Source organism: Tripterygium wilfordii, chromosome 4 (assembly GCF_013401445.1).
Source record: "Tripterygium wilfordii isolate XIE 37 chromosome 4, ASM1340144v1, whole genome shotgun sequence".
Lineage (NCBI taxonomy): Eukaryota > Viridiplantae > Streptophyta > Magnoliopsida > Celastrales > Celastraceae > Tripterygium > Tripterygium wilfordii.
This window is the reverse complement of record NC_052235.1, coordinates 13,399,169-13,417,095: the sequence shown is the minus strand read 5'-3', so window position 1 is coordinate 13,417,095 and position 17,927 is coordinate 13,399,169. Positions and strand designations below refer to the sequence as shown.

The window sequence follows — 17,927 nt, the reverse complement described above, 5'->3', positions numbered from 1 at the left end:
CACACATATTTAATCCACAATTCAATCTCTCTCAAATCTCAATGGGCTTATGTGGTAATGGAAGGAGAGAGTATCAGACTAATTTTCAGTAAAATTTTACTCAAGGAGATCTGTTTGCTTGGAGAAAATTTCCTACCAGTAACATGTGTCCATATCTCAATTTTCACATTCTTCCATCCAACAAGCTTTGATGGTGATCTTAGTTTCAATATTAAGGTCAAACAGTTGGATATTGAGTAGAGGAAAGACCATTGATTTGTAAATCTCTCTAATAGTTATATTATAAAAATCGAACAAGATTGGTAAAATAATTGTTACATAGTATTAGTGGGTGTGTATAATTGTATTTCATGAGTTGACTTTGTGTTAAAAACTGTTGAAACGAAAATCAACAAACCAGGTCCGATTTTCACTCTAGAAATCGATAGGGTCATGTTGTTTTTCTTCCAGAAAAATGACAGGGTTGTGTTGTTTTTCTGCCACAAAAACAACAGTCTTTGTTTTTTTTTTCTGTCAGAAAAACAACAGCATGCGTTTTTTTTTCTTTTGGAAAATTCTAGTGTAAACTTAATAGCCTTTAACTAAATATATTAAAATTATTTATTTTAAAATTTTAGTTTAAGGGTTAATATGTCATTGTATACAACGATATTTATGTAAACTACAAAAAATTAAAAAGTGGTGTAAATATAATATTTTTGTGGTGTGTAGATAAAATTTTCCTAATTCATAAATCATTTGTAGGGCCTCAAAAAAGAGTATATGTATAGATACAAACTCAATTTAAAGCCCACAAAAATGTTTGCGTTAATTATAAACCATGCACCATATGAGTTACTTTGAAACTTATTGGTTTCTTGTCAACTCCCCAAATGAATAACCATCACAACCACCAGGCCTCCATTTCTTTTAAGGCAAAAAATTGCCAAATGTAAATGGTCAGTCACAAACCCATAAAAAAATTGGCCATTTACAATCTCAAAGGAGCTGAACCAAGGAGAAAAAACACTTTGAAGCTAATATAAAGTTGGATTGCAAATTTCACCCTATGAAGATGTTAGGCGACGTTTTCAATCTATGAGTGAACATGTGGTCAATAAAATGTTTCTTTCAATATAAACACTAAAAGAATAAAAAAAAATTTGGACTACATGATCTATACAGGAAAAATAAAATCAATGGTCTTACAGAAAATACAATATTACTTTTTAAAAAAATTGCAATTCACCGTGCTAAAACTGTCTAGGTGATATTCCTTTAGAATATCTCTTCACGTAAATTTGTGTTTACAATCACTATATTAATTTTTTTTAAATAATGATAAGCATTTAAAAGTTCTAAATTACAATTCGGATCATCAATTTGTAATATAAACTAACAATGCGAAATTATTAATCAACTATTACTTTAAAGCTTCACATTCAAATTATAAGAATCCGTCCACTCAACGCCATTAGTTGTTTAAAATTTTGGTTAAAGCGTTTGATCGTATTTTTGTTGGTAGCATTTATGTTGTTAAATTTTGTAACAAATTACGTGCAAGGATATTATGTTTTTAACTTGTAATAGATTGAAATAAATAGTAACATAAATACTAAATAAATATTTAACATTAATAAAAATATTTTAATTAATTTAATAAACTAAAAATAAAAGTTAAATATATTTTGAAATAGAAAAACGGACCCAGCTGTTTGCGAAGCACATAACCAGATTGAGGTTTATCCTAATATGAGGGTATTAAGGGAATTCCACTCTTATATCAAGGCTATAAATGTAATTCGAAAACAAATCTCCCCATAAAATGGCTTCGAAATTGTCCACTTGAGAACAATTGGAGAATTGTATCAAAATTGTGTGAAAATTGCCTTTAGAATAAGCACTCTTTGGTGTACCACCAATATCAATGCCGGTGTAAAATTGTGCACCAAAAAGACACTATGTTGGTTGGTATTGGTCGACCTGGCCAGAGATGAATCATTTCAGTTGAATCAAGGAGGCATTATATAACCAAAAAAAATTCAATATATGCACATATAACGTATACAATTCACTCGCATTGTTAGTTTGATAAACATGTCTTCATGCAGAGGGGTCCTGGATGCATTCAAATTCTGAGAAATTCATCGGAATCATCCCCATCGTCATCATAAGAATCAGAGTCTTGTTTAGAAGGACGGCTCTTAAGAACACATTTCATGTCTGGAATAACACGAGGAACACAAGGTTGTTCTGCCATTTAAATTTTATCAAAAGTTAATAACAGAGAAAGCTGAACAATTAATTCATATCTTGTATACAATTACAAAGATCAAATAAGCATCCCATCAAGAAAAGCCGCAAAACTTCTGAGCAAAATGTAGTTAAAATTACAAAGATTTCTTCTTATTGCTTTGTCACAATTCATGTAAACAACTTCAATAACATTAAAGCGCATTAGTAAAGAATCAGCTGCGCACGCCCCATGGTGACAGTTCTATTGTTTCTTGGTTTTTTCAAATAAAAGCCTAGCAAGTATGTATATAAAGCCCTGATCTTGCAGCGACAGGGTGGACGTAAGAAGATCCCTATAGTTGGGAAATTACTAAGGCCCACCCTCATGAAAAGAGTGGACCATCCACCCCTTCTAAATAAGTCTATGAAGGTCATCATAGTCTTTTTACAAGTGAGCATCTAGAATGTAATTTTTAGATCCAATGGTGTTAAATGGGGATGGATAGAAGGGTGAAGCTAAATGGGGTGGACCTTAAAGGGTCCCAGTTAGTTATAGGTCTAGCTCACAAAATCTCTAATAAGCAAGGACGACTTTTCGTCCAAAAAAATTCTCACAATAGAGCCCCTCATATCAAGGAGAGCTCTCTCTAGCATCACTAGCTAAGAGGCGTCAATGCCTCATGGAATGACTAGGATCCATTTTCCTGGATAGACCGATAAGATCTCCCGACACAGATACCCCAGGAAAAGTAAATGAAAAAAATCCAAGGAGGCAAAATTTTAAAAACATGTAATACAAATCAGTAATTAAGCCTTACTTTCCAGCTGCTCAAGTTGCTTGGGAAGAAGATTGGCGGAAAAGCCACTCACTTGCTTGAAACTGCATACCAGAGCCTCGACGGCACGCTCTAGGTTGTAGAATACATACATACAGTCATACAAACCTTTACTTACATATCCAAAAGAGAGAGAATGGTATGAAGGAGAGACAGACCTGCCAACGGCGGAAGCAAGTGTCCGAATGTGGTATTCCCTAGGGTCGTCTTCTTGAGGCTTAACGGTCAACACAATATAAAGTGCCGGCTTACTTTGCATCTACAAATCCCCATCCGAATCAGGTTGTTGCAAATCTCCATCCGTATCAGATGACTCCCAATACTCATTCCAGGTCTCGGTCGATCCATAATGCAGAAGCTCATAAAACCACTCAGGTTTTCACCAGCCTCCTCACTGTAAATATTCATGCCGACTAAATCAATACATACTTGGTAATTTTGATAAAAGACAATAGAGAGGGCTAAAAGACAAATACCTGTCGATGATGGACGCAACCGTTCGGAATTTCTGCCTAACTGCATTATCCACGCGGAAATTAACTCTCATCATCATGCGGCGCCCCATCTGAGTTAGGTTTCGCGGGATTAGGGTTCGGGCCGTTTATGATCTTGAATTTTCTGTGAAGGATCGCAGATGTTGAGTTTCCTATTAATAATTTTGAGATTCCTCAATGTGGGTGTGGATTGAACTTTAATGAATGAAATTGACAAAGCTTAGATCAAAACCTCGTGGGTTCTTATTAGGGACATATTTAGTGTGAATAGGATTGAATGTTCCTACTGGAATTTTGAATTATGGATCGTTTTGAATTGAAATCTCTCTTAAATAAATGGATGAAATATTTTATCTTGTTGCTACGTTTTGGTGTAATCTTGGATTTCATTTTGGTGAGAGCTTGTTCGTATTATTACCATTGAAGCTAATATGTTTTTCTTGATATTAATAATTGACCAAAGTCAAGAGTGATTTATAAACTCAAATCCACTCAATTACATCCAATAAGACATTTTCCTATCTCAAGTGAGTTAAGTTTTGACCCATGGATTTCTGCTCCTTAGTAGTTGGGCTAAGAAGGAACAAAGTCGTGTGGAGCCGATGTATCATCGAGAATTGGACAACCCGAGTAGACAATATTGTTGGAGTGCATAGAGGTGTGGATTTACAACATAATATTGGTGTAATTCAGTCCTGCTAGACTAGCATCTATTCCACTTGTTGGATCTCACATAACCCAACCCACAAGTGTGGGGACTGTTAAGTCTCATATCGGTGATCTTTGATTGCTACAATCACTATCGAAATAATTCATTTGTAATCCCTTAAGCACAGATGCGTTTTTTGTTTTTACTTTATTTTTAATTATTTTTTTTGTCTAATTCGTGAGTTTCGATTGTGATTTGTTTTGGTGTTTTTGTTTAAGATAGGGATTGGGGATAAATCAACTAATAGAAACATGTATTTATATTGGGGATAAATTGTCTTAAACACTTAATTCGCAAGTTGAACCTGTTTGACGGCTTGATTCCTCGCATCAACTTGGTTCAACTTGAGGGGTGATACCATACTCCTCCTCTCCGTTGTATTTCGCCATAGTTGTCTCGGCTGCGATTTATGGACTAAATCATTGTTTATATCCCTGATGTTTTTCGAATTTCTCGATTATGTCCTCCAAATTTAAAATTTGTTGATTATATCATTGATGTTTCTAAAATTTTTCCAATTCTATCCCAATTTAAAATTTTCCGGCGATTGATAACCGAAACTTTCACACGTGGTACCGGAGGTACATGTCCGCATTCACACCTGATTTACATTTTAAAATTAAAAGCCACATCATGCAAGTCCTAATTTTTTTTTAAAAAAAAAAATTGTCAATTCCTCTTCTTCTTCGATCAAAACGACAAGATTATTTGGGCTTGTTATCCTCCAATTTGGCACCAAGGAGACAACACAAGTTGAGCTTGTTCTGCTCAGATTTAGATGAATGCTGAGTTGCTCTAGGGTTTTTCGATAGTGCTCCACTCCATTCAGACACTGATTCAATCCTTCAAGAAGCAAAGTCAAATGGGTTTCGATTTAGGGAGTGTGTGGTTCTGGCTATGGAGTCAAGGATACATATGTTGATTCTATTGGAAAATGTTGGTTAAATATAGTTTGACCATTATTAATTGAAAGCTCAATAATAATTATTGAATGAAATTTATGGGCAATTGATCCTTGTTATAAGGACAATAAATTGGAGCAATTAGTGTGACAAAATCATTTCTTGGTTGATTGTAAAAAGACTCCAAAGTGACCATGATGAGCATGGTGAACATAGTGCAATAAGTGTGTGTATGGAAATCCCACATTGGAAAAATATCATGTGGATGTGTAGTTTATAAGTTCAAGTATTGTAGAAAAACTTTGGACCCAAGGGCATCCAAGCTTTTGTAGGAGTGAAAGACTCCACATTATGAGCTTGGACTAAAACACACACGTGCGCCCGCCCGCCGAGTCAATGGGTTATGGTGAGCGTGCTTGTGGGCCAGACCCATACTCTAATTTGGGCTTACTTAACCCAACAATTTCTTATATTTTTGCGCTCTATTACAAGCCCATATACAACATGAGACATTTTCAAAGTCATGCTTGGTTTTGCAGCCCACTCTCATGACTTGGTCAAGTTTGTTGCAAGATATGGGCTGGTGGTTGCATGCTCTCCTATATAAGGAGATCATTGCACCAAGCTCAAAACACACGAAATTCTCTTTTTTCCTCTGTTTCTTTCTCCCTGTTGAAACTCTGCCTAAATTCTAGTTTGAGAGTGCTATTCTTACTTGGTTCGTTTGTGCTACCTGTTTTGGAGTGTCACTAACAAGGTGGTGAAAGGAGCGTTGTATCTTGGGAGGTGATTGCTCGGACTTGCTAGACATCGATAGGCAGGAGCAAATTCACTTTAAGGAGATTTGCGTTAGCGTACCTCACTCCCTCATCTAATTCCGGTTTTGGTATATAATTTCAATTTTTATTCTTGTATGTGATACTGTTTTGATCAATATATGATACTGTTTATGCATGCAATTTGTTATTGTTATTGCTACTGTTAACTAATTAATTATATGCATGCACGTTTATTCCAACAGATTCTAGGAGATTTAGGGAGACTGTGGTTTCGAATTTCTTTATGTTCTGCTGTTTCTTTCTTTTTCTTCATCTCATTCGCGTTCATTTCAAGGTAAAAATTAGATTTGTTAGGAAGAAAATTGATTAAAAATATGTACTCAGAACTTAAATTTAGGATACCATTCAAAGGGAATGAACTCAAATAGCCATAAAAGTGGATCTGCATGTCGAACTCAACCATTGCAAGCAGATTTTAAAGATCTACAGAAAAGAAATGAGAGAAGACAAAGAACACAATGTCCACTTCATTCAAGTATAACAAGAGGACAAAGGGAAGGCAGATCCAGAGGCAGAGCAAGGGGTATGATCAGTGGTAGGTCTGAGTTTGGCGCTGCAGGCACATCAGGAAGGCAAAGAGGAGGTGGGGAGGAAGGGCTAGAGGAAGAGGCATGAACCGCCTAAGAAGAAGAAGAAAAGGACGTTTGCAATTTTTTTATTTTTATTTTTTGTAAATTAGGGTTTTTTTTATGTCTTGGTTTTTTAATGGCCTGGATATCTTTTTCTTACCGAAAATAACAAATGTATGTTGATGTCAATCCGGTAACCAGCTGGGCAAATGCCGACACCTAAGCTGTCGGAAAATTGAAATTGGGACAGAATTGGAAAATTTTGGAAACATTAATGATATAATCAACAAATATTAAACTTGAAAGACATAATCGAGAAATTTAGGAAACATCAAGGATATAAACAATGCTTTAGCCACGATTTATGTCTACTACTTTTGCCTTTCCTTGGTTTTGGGCCTCCAACTTACAGGGCATACATCTTTCTCTATTGGGCTCACTTTGTTTTAGTTTTTGCTATTATGATGTCTTTTAGTTGGGCTTTTACCTTATTATTTATTTGGGTCTTGTATTTCGGCCCAGTTCTTTATTTATGCTTGTACTATTTTTTTTTTTTTTTCCCTCTACTTTTGTTTTTATGTTTTTGAAGGATATTTGGAATATCAGTTTACAACATTCCTTTTCCCATTCTATAAAGCCAATGAATTTGTTTGAAATGAGGATGCATTTGTGTTGGTTCCAATACGACCAGGAGGGCAAAGAAATCTAAGAAGAGGTTACAATAAAAAAGAAATTTTGTAATATTTATTGTTATTATTTCATTTTTTATAATTAAATATTGATGAAAACGCCACGTAAAATTTGACATCGTATAATAATTAGAGAATCGCCTCCAAGCCAAATATGCCTGACTTTTATCTTTATTCAACACAAACATCAGCATCCTATGTCCCGAACAACATGTGAATTCCAATAGTCTTCAACATTCTGACGGCACCATGCTCCCATTTTTAAAATACTTCCTTAATTGCTCAACGCCAATGACTATTCAAACTATGAATGTAATATGATATAAATCTCCTAAAAAATTATGCTTTCAATTACATAAATTTTCATTCATTCCTTATATTACTTCAAATTCATAGAACAAATTTGAATGCGAAAACTACATTTATGATACATTATAGTTAAAAACAACAATTACATGCCGCGCGAAGTATGTCCATGCTCCCTAGTGTATATATAAAGACTATACATGAATCTTTCAAAGAGTCATAAATACGTACAATATCCTTATCTTCATTTAAGTTGAATGTATTCTTTATATTTATTTTAATTAATGAAATATATTAACTTTAATGATATATTAACATTTATGATACATGACTTTTATAAATGAGATTCAAAATTATGTATGCAGTCAATTTTCATTCCTAAAAAATTCCCGGTATCTATTCATTCGAAGGTCTATTTGATTCATATTCCTATTCGAAAATGAATCAATTATTCTAAAAATTATTGAGATATGAAGTTAATTTTTTACGTTATTTTTGAATCTTTCCCCCCATTATTCATTCATGTGGTTTCTAGGGGAATGCTAAAAAACGATGAAATGAGATTTTTATTTTAATTCATTGGTTAAATCAAGTTGTTCAATTTGCACACTTAAAGTTAGCGCAGAGAAAGTTCAGAGGATTTACAAGCATAAACTCCAAAAATAATAAAATTGGGAATCCACCAGAAAAATGAGAGAAAACTCAATATTTGATTGATTGAATGTTTGAAGGCCTCAAGGAAAATGAGACTTATTTAAACGTCTCTACTTTTGGAAACTAGAGTTTACTCCAGGAAGCTAAAGAGTTTACTCCAAGAAATTAGAGTTTCTAATAGAAAATAAAAATACATCTAAAATTCTTCCGCATCAAAAGTAGTGCCAATTTCTATGGTGGAACTCAACTAGCAGGCTATGAGTGGCAAACTGATTTGTTGCGATTAAGAGAGTTAGTTTATCTTTCAAGTGTACTAGAATAGCATAAAACAATATACTTGGATTTAAATGATGAATTTTGGCTGTAGGTTTGTTGAGTTAGAAGATATGATGATCTATTGTAAATTAAATTCATCATTTGTTTGCAATGATCTTTGATTGCTTACTGTCACTATTAGAATAATTCATCATCAATCCCTTAACCACAAATGCATTACTTTATTTTAAATTATTTTTTTTGACTAATTCATGGGTTTCGATTGTGGTTTGCTTTGGTGTGTTTGTTTAAGATAGAGATTAGGGAGAAATCAGCTAATAGAAACTTGTATTTACAGTTGGTAATGGTTTTGATTTCTATTCCTTTTTTCCCTGCTTTTGTTTTCATGTTTTTGAAAGATGTTTCAGTATCAATTTACAACATTCATTTCCCCCCATTCTATAGGACCAATTAATTTGTCTAAAATGAGGATACGTTTGTGTTGGTTCTAATACGACCAGGAGAGTAGGAAAAATAATCTAAGAAGAGGTTGCAATAAAAAAGACATTTTGTAATATTTATTGTTATTGCTTCATTTTTTATAATTAAAAATTGATGGAAACGCCATGCAAAATGTTGATATCGTATAATAATTAGAGAACCATGCCTCCAAGCCAAATACGGGTAACTTTTGCCTCTATTCAACACAAACAAACATCGACATCATATGCAATTTGTAACCAACTTAATGCAAATGGCCAATTAATTCATCCTCAAAAGTAGATACTTTTATGGATTGTGTTACTTTAGTTACGATTTTTCTGGAGGACTCCGTGTGAGGCTGGCATGTGATAAAGGGAAGTTAATATTTAGTATTTATGAACTCATTTAACAATTTTCCTCATTACCTTGCAAACGTTAACGGTAACTCAGAATCATTGCCAATGCATTCATTGATTGTCGAGAGTTTTTGGATGGTTCATTTATTTGAATGACTCGTGCTTGTTGTTCATCGGCGAGGCTGGTTACAAGTTTCTCATTTTCTTTTAATTGGATGAGCATTTTTAGGATTGCAATCGAAGACATGCATCTGCCTTCCAAACATTAACGGTAACAAAGATTGTTTTGAGAGTTTTTGGATGGTTCATTTATTTGAATGACTCGTGCTTGTTATTTTTGATTTATTTTGTTCGATAATACATAGGTGAGGCTTGTTACAAGCTTTTCATTTTCTTTTAGTTGGATGAGCATTTATAAAGAAGTATTTGAATGGCCTTTGGTAGAACTTGACAAATAGCGTAATGTTATGAATAATGTTTGAGACCCTCAAAAAATGACCACCAAAAGATCATCATTTAATATGAAGTGTTGGATGTGAAGTGAGCCTTACATATGTGTTTTTAATCAATGGTTATTTTAATGCTACATCGATTTGGGCAACTTTTGGGGGTGATATTTTGGAGGTCTCTAACATTATCAATTTCTTATTATACTCAAACTATGCCAAAGAGATGGGCCTTTAAAAGATTTAAGAGATGGGCCTTTAAAAGATTTCAAAATGTTTTTGACTAAACCTCAAATTAACTTAATTTGGGCCCTTATTAGGCCTTAATAAATTGAAACTAAACATTTTGTGAACGGCCGAAGTATGTAAACGTCCAACTCAAATAGGACGCAGCAGGATTAATCGGTCCAAGTTAAATAAAAGTTGAATGGGCCTAGAATTGGCCCAAGATGAATGGCACCCCTTGGAACCTCGGATGGATGGGCCTCCAATTGGGCCCAAGTTAAATGGGCCTACTGACTTTCTGGCCCAAGTTTATGGGCCTCCACTTGGCCCAAATTCAGTGGGCCTAGAGTTGGCCCAAAATGAATGAGCCTACTTTAAGCCCACGAAGAATGTGCCGGCTGCCGGCCGATTAACAGGCCTTCATTGGGCCAAAGTTAAGTGGCCTGCCAGCGGCTCACGTTAAATGGGCCTGAATGCGGCCCAAATTTAGTAGGCCTAGAATTGGCACAAGATGAATGGGCTTACATTAAGCCCAGAATGAATGGGCTTACATTAAGCCCAGAATGAATGGGCCTGCAGATTAATGGGCTTCCATTGGGACCAAGTCAAGCTAGACCGCCTGTAGCCCAAGTTAAATGGGCCTGCTTCCGGCCCAAGTTAAATGGGCCTGCACTTGGCCCAAATTCAGTGGGACTATATTAGTACAATTGGCACAAGATTGACGGGCCTGCATTGGCACAGCTTAAATGAGTCTACCTTCAAGAACATTCTTGAGCATGGCCCTAGTCTCTATTCTTGGTAATCACAACATCACAAGCAAGAGATATCTCCATTAAAATCATTTACTTCACTCAGAAATTTAAATCAAAAGATCAAAGTCTTACCTTAAAGAGTTTCTCACACACTTGTATACCTGAACACCGAACACTAACTCACCAAAATGGCTCAAAGTATACCGAATTTAAGAATCATCGATAGCTCAACTCTTTTCCACACACATTCGAAGACATTTGATCAGGGTATAAACCTTTTCTTAACATCAGATTGAGATCATATCATTTTGAACAGAATAAAAAGGCATCATCGTCAAAAGGAAATGATGATACTCACCTTGGCAATGGATGTAAATCATTCCAGCATAGGAAAGTATTTGTCTTTACAATTGATTGTGGCATCAGCATTTGAAGGTACATAGACTGCGAACCATCAAGTCTGTAATCAATAGAAAGTTGTTGCCACCAGAAATGCTGAATGGAATAAAGAGACAAGTTAGGAAGGGGTGGTGCCTAAAGTTATATACCTGATTTCTGCTTCAACAACATCCACTAGGGTTCCGATAGGGGTGATATAAAATTATGAGATTCCACCCCAGGAGGAAAGAATTTACATGAGTGGAAGGACATTAAGGATAACAAACATAGAACAACATAGGAACTTAACTATGTAGTTAACGAACATATATCTCATGATTGTAATATTTAAAGGAGCTCATTATATAACTGAAGCCAGCAAAAGAATTCACAGATAAAATAATTTCTAAGCATGGTGCCAACTCATCAACAACAACTTCCTATGAGCAAATTGCTCAAATGCCTAAAAACTAGACTGTCAAGCAGTTAATCGTAAATTCTACATGGAGGGAGATAGATGTTATGAACCCAAATGTATTTCGTTAGTTGTTGTTAAGTGTTCCGTTAATTGTTGCTTAGTTGGCTAACATCTGTTAGTTAGTTGTTAGCTTAAGTCTTAAGTCGGTGTAATAACTACTATATGAGGGAGGTTAAGCTGTATTACGAGTCAGTTTTTGATAATTGATGAAATGAAGATCATGCTCTTCACAACCCTTCGTGTTTCTTCCTGCGTTCTCTCTGTAAATTCTCCATTTCCATATCTTGCTAGGTTAGGTTAGAAAGGGGTCTATCAATAGAGAGATGGGAGAATCGGAAGGACAGAGCGCATGCAAGAGAGAGGCAAGAGTGTGTACATGAGAGTCCGAAGTTCAAATTCAAGGCAAAGATTTGGCTACAAAGAAAAAACCTAAAAATAATTGAACAATGGAAAACCTAAAATTAAACAGAGAAAAAAGAGAGGAATATAAGATTGCAGAAGACGAAGCATACGCAAGAGAAATAATCCGCGATCGAAGACGTGAAGAGGAAGCGCGGTGTGATAGGTAACACGGCCAGGATGATTGTCGACTCGGATTCCCTGCTTGAACCGGATAATTACGAAATTATTCTCTCACACATCACGTCTCGTTGGCGGCGAAGAGAGATTACAACCGCATCGTGTTCTTCAAAGAGGGAGATGGAGTGATGAGAAAATATCAAAAAGTGAGGTTGCTAGTGTTTTTCAAGATTTTCATAGTCTGATCAACACTCAATTCTCTTCTAAAATTAAGATTCTTCGATCAGATAATGGCACAGAATATATGTCTCATATCATGACACAATACTGGAGCATGCATGGCATCATTCATCAAACTAGCTGTGTTGGTACTCCACAACAAAATGGTATTGCTGAAAGAAAAAATCGCGACTTGCTTGAGAAAACAAGATCTCTAATGTTTCAAATGAATGTTCCCAAACAATTTTGGTCCCAAGGTGTACTCACCGCTACTTATCTCATAAATCGCTTGCCTAGTAGAATTTTGAATTTCACTTCTCCATCTGAGTTGTTGACAGGAAAGCAGCCGAATTTATCTCATCTTAAAATCTTTGGGTGTACTTGTTATGTGCATATTCAAGCAATTCACCGTGACAAGTTAGATCCAAGGGCAGCCAAGTGTGTTTTCTTGGGATATTCATCTACAAAGAAGGGATACAAGTGTTATGATCCCATCTCTAAAAAGCTCTTTGTAACAAGGGATGTTAGGTTCGACGAAAACACTCCATATTATTCTCAGTCTCGTGGCAGTTCAAGTCAGGGGGAGTCAACTTTAATTCCACTACCAACTCTGGATATGTCTCATGATTGGTTATCTATTGTTCCACGGGTGGATTTTGTTGATCCACATGCAACATCTGACAGTGAACAAATATCCACTCCAACACCAGTCGTAGTAACTCCCACTGAGTCGGTTCTAGAGACTAATGTGGAAACTGATATGCAAAATTTTGATCTGTCTATTCGACGTAATCCTACTCGTGACCGACGACCACCATCAAAGCTTCAGGACTATGTGTCATACTCGGTAAGACACCCAGTCACTAATGTTCTTGGCTATCATAAACTGTCCTCTTCTCATGCAGCCTATCTTAGCGACATCCTTGACAAAACTGAACCTCAAAGCTTTTCTGAAGCTAATCAAAAAGAGGTTTGGCAAAAGGCTATGCAAGAGGAGCTTCAGGCTCTAGCTGATAATCATACTTGGAGTGTTGTTCAACTTCCAAAGGATAAGAAAGCTGTCGGCAGTCGTTGGGTATACAAAACCAAATTCAAATCCGATGGTTCTATTGAAAGGCATAAGGCAAGATTGGTTGCACAAGGCTTTACCCAAACTTATGGAGTCGACTACACGGAGACTTTTGCGCCGGTGGCAAAAATGACAACTGTTCGTACTTTGCTATCGATTGCTATAAATCATTGCTGGTCTTTATCTCAAATGGACGTGAAAAACGCATTCTTACATGGCAATCTCCTCGAGGAAGTTTATATGAAACTACCGCCGGGTCACCCTCAAAGCAGTAATCCACAATTGGTTTGTAAGCTTCATAAATCCATCTATGGATTGAAACAGTCACCCCGTGCCTGGTATGCCAAGTTGAGTATGGTACTTGAGGAACTTGAGTTCAAAAGGAGTAACGCTGATCACTCTTTGTTTGTTCTCATCAAGAATGGGGTACGATTAGTAGTTTTAATTTATGTCGATGACCTTATTATTACTGGTGATAATATTGCAGCCATCTCCAATATTAAAAAAGTTCTTCATCAAAAGTTTGCCATTAAAGATCTTAGGGTCCTTAAATATTTTTTGGGAATCGAAATGGCTACATCTCACAAAAGTCTTGTTTTGAATCAAAGAAAGTATGTGTTAGATTTGTTGTGTGAAGTTGACATGCTCGATTGCAAGCCTGCAAATACACCGTTGGACAGTAAACTAAACTTGGCTGTAGATGGTGAATCTCTTCGGTCGCCTCAAATTTATCAAAGATTGGTAGGTAAGCTTATTTACCTCACCATTACTCGACCCGATATTAGTCATGCAGTCAGTATTGTGAGTCAATTTATGCACTCTCCAACCATTGTTCATATGGGAATTGTTAAACGAATTCTTAGATATTTGAAGGGGTCTATTGGTCGTGGTCTACTTATGAAGAACAATGGTCATACACAAATAATCGGCTACACCGACGCTGATTGGGCCGGCAACTCTCTTGATCGTAAGTCCACTACTGGCTATTGTATATTTGTTGGTGGCAATCTTGTTTCGTGGAAGAGTAAAAAATAGCTCGTGGTTGCTCGTTCTAGCGCTGAAGCCGAATATCGTGCAATGGCTTCCACTGCTTCTGAACTTATCTGGCTAAAGGCATTGTTGGTCGATCTTGGTTTTCTTCATCCTCAACCAATGACTCTCTGCTGCGATAATCAAGCCGCCATGCATATTGCCTCCAATCCAGTATTTCATGAGAGAACCAAACATATTGAAGTCGATTGTCATTACGTCCGCGAAAAAGTTCAGTCTCAGTTAATTTCTACCAAATATACTCGAAGTCAAGACCAACTTGCGGACATGTTCACTAAGGCTCTTTCTTCAGCTCAATTTCATTGGTTACTTTCCAAGCTTGGATCAATCAATATCCTTGCTCCAGCTTGAGGGGGAGTATTGGATGTCATTAGTCAACTTTGATGGCTGCCAAGTCATTAGTCAACTTTGATGGCTGCCAACCTTCAACCTTGATGGCTGCCAACTTTGAATGTGTTCATTAGTCATTAATTGTGTTTACATATCATTAGTCAGTAACATAGCTAGAAGTGCGGAGATGCATATGATCTTGTTACTATATATACTAGGGTTGTAATTCCATAAAGGTTAAGAATACAAAAACACTTATTCTTCCATATCTTCCTTTTCTTCATATTGGATGTCATTAGTCAACTTTGATGGTTACAAATATTTTGTCACCTTTGTTGATGACTTTTCTAGATTCACCTCAAGAACAGGACCCCAGACATCCGAATGTATCAATTCAAATAATTTATTTGAACGAGAATTAGAAGAAGGAAATGATAATCGTGTAGATTTTGACAAGTGACAAATGTCACAATCAACTGAATTTTTATTAATATTTGGAAAAATCTTTGCCAAAATTGACTCAGAGGGATGTGCTAGATGTTGATGCCATAATTTGTGCTTGGAAGCTAAACAGGCATTTACATGAAATCCCTTGTGAAAATCTTTGAGAAGATAATATAAACCTTGAAAGAAAAATCCCTCACCAATCGTCTTCTTGGTGACCAAATCCTGGAATACAACATTGTGAGGAGAGAAAATAGCACAACAATTTAGTTGAGTTACGAGTTTGCCAACCGAAAGAAGTTGAAAAGGAAAAGAAGGAACACACAAAGCTGGTGATGCAATGTGCTTAGAAAGTAAGTTTACCTTTCCCGGTCCAACAACAGATACAGTATTACCATTAGCAACACATATTTGGGAAGGTGGAGATAAGAACTTAAACTCAAACAGATTTGTAGGATTATTTGTGATGTGATCAGTGGCACCTGAATCTATGACCCAAAAATCATGCACATTACTTAAATTCAGCGCAGTTGAGAAAGCTTTCAAAATACCTGATGTGTCATCAGTTGCACCATTTTTATCTTCAGATAGAAATCCAGCAAATTGACCAAGTAAGGCAGCTGACTTCCCATTGTTATCAGATTCACCTTGCTTTGCTTGAAGATAAGAAGCAAACTCATTAATAAGAGTTATTGGACTTGAGGAGAACCTTGACAATCCATCTCCAGCCATGGTTGTAACATGATTAGCCTTATATCCCGAAGGTTGAGTCCGTTTCTGAGGCATATTCTCTCTCGGAAACTTAGGCTTCAATTCAGGATGAAGTACCCAACATCGGTCCACTGTATGACCAAGATTATGACAATGATTGCACTTCAACTCAGGTCTCTTTCCCTTGTAACTTCTTTCTTCAGATCGTTTATGATTGAACATATATGCTCGGGCTTCAGATACCTCAGTTTTGAGGTTACAATTCATGACCTTTCTTCGGACTTCTTCCCGTTGAATAGTAGCACAAACACTCCCTAGAGAAGGAAGCTCAGAATTCATAAGTATATGACTACGGAGATCTTCGTAATCAGGAGCAAGATTAGCCAAAAGCTGAAATATTTTATCCTCTTCAGCCCGTTTTAGCAAGACAGCAGAATCAGTAGTATGTGGACGATAAACAGACAACTCATTCCACATACTTTTCATGCTACCAAGAAATTGAATAAATGGTTTACCTTCCTGTTGAAGACATGCAATGTCTCTTTTGAGTTGAAAAACTCGTGCCGTGTTATTTTGATTTCCATACATCTCTTTAACAGCATCCCATAAATCTGCAGAAGATTCATAATAACTGAAAATTTCAGCAACATGTAATTCCATAGAATTAAGTAGCCATGTCTGCACCATCTTATCTTGGGCAATCCAAGATTTATACTGAGAAGAATTAACATCAGGAACAACAATACTTTTGTCAATAAACTCAAGCTTTGATCTTCCACCAAGAGCTAACTGCACAGATCTTGACCAAGGAAGATAATTGAACTCATTCAACAAAACCGAACATAATCGTTGGTTTGTATGAACATCAAAAGTATTTGAAGGTAGAGAGGCCGAGGGACTGCCTGAGTCGGACATGATTGGAGTGATTTCGGCCATTTAGAAAACAAATCGAAGAATAAAAAAGACCTCCTCTGATACCATGAAGAAAAGGAAGATATGGAAGAATAAGTGTTTTTGTATTCTTAACCTTTATGGAATTACAACCCTAGTATATATAGTAACAAGATCATATGCATCTCCGCACTTCTAGCTATGTTACTGACTAATGATATGTGAACACAATTAATGACTAATGAACACATTCAAAGTTGGCAGCCATCAAGGTTGAAGGTTGGCAGCCATCAAGGTTGAAGGTTGGCAGCCATCAAAGTTGACTAATGACTTGGCAGCCATCAAAGTTGACTAATGACATCCAATAGGAAGGAAAGAGCAAGAGCAAGAGACGACATGAACAGAGAGTGTGTCCATGAGCACAGTAACGGAGTTCAAATTCTAGGTTTAAACAAGATATTACGGTTGGCTTAGAGCGAGCGTGAACGAGAGAGAACGTGGAGGAGAAAAACGAAGAAACCCTAGTCCCTAGAGGAGCCAGGTGAACGGCGACTGCTTAACATTACGCAGTACGCATTCGTATGTTTTCGAGAGTGCGCGGGTGGCGTTAGTTGTGTATGGGGGGAAATCCGATTATGAGATTATTTATTGAAATATTGGGCTTAAAATCCGTGAGTCTATATTTACTGAATTCTGTTCCAAACTAACATTGGGCTTCAATTAGTTATGCTAATGTTAAAACAACATTGGATCCGTAACTTTGAAAGAATCATGTAAAGCTTGAACGTTTGACTGTAGAGTATCATAAACTATTGGAATGGAGGAAGACAAAAATTTCAATACCAAAAGGTCAATTTGCATATGCATAATGCCTTTATTACTTATTGAATGAATTTGTGGCCGGGTGCTATCATGGGCCACAGAAATAGAAGAAAAATTACGTCAAATCATGAATATAGACTTGGATGATCCAACCAAATATTCATCTGACCTACCAATCTTCTTTGAAGATCCTTTTTTTGACAAGCAAAATCTTCTTTGAAGATCCAATTAGTGCAATTGGGAAGTAGACAACACAACAAACTCAGTCTGCCATCATTAATTGTCAT

General features: G+C 36.3%; 1 protein-coding gene across 1 annotated transcript; it reads right to left on the bottom strand.

The window, feature by feature from the left end:
- Positions 1 to 15,395: 15,395 nt before the first annotated feature.
- Positions 15,396 to 16,643, bottom strand: LOC119997827. Its single transcript, XM_038845031.1, has 2 exons — positions 15,768 to 16,643; positions 15,396 to 15,441 (listed from the first exon to the last, which is right to left on the bottom strand). The coding sequence occupies exons 1-2, from the start codon at positions 16,612 to 16,614 to the stop codon at positions 15,413 to 15,415; spliced, it is 876 nt and encodes a 291-aa protein (XP_038700959.1). The 5' UTR covers positions 16,615 to 16,643; the 3' UTR covers positions 15,396 to 15,412.
- Positions 16,644 to 17,927: the final 1,284 nt, after the last annotated feature.

Coding starts and splice junctions, on each gene's coding strand:
- LOC119997827 (XM_038845031.1), bottom strand. CDS start 16,614: ATGGTGCAGACATGGCTACTTAATTCTATGGAATTACATGTTGCTGAA. Junction 15,442..15,767: donor TGCAACTGATGACACATCAG/GTATTTTGAAAG, acceptor GTTGTATTCCAG/GATTTGGTCACCAAGAAGAC.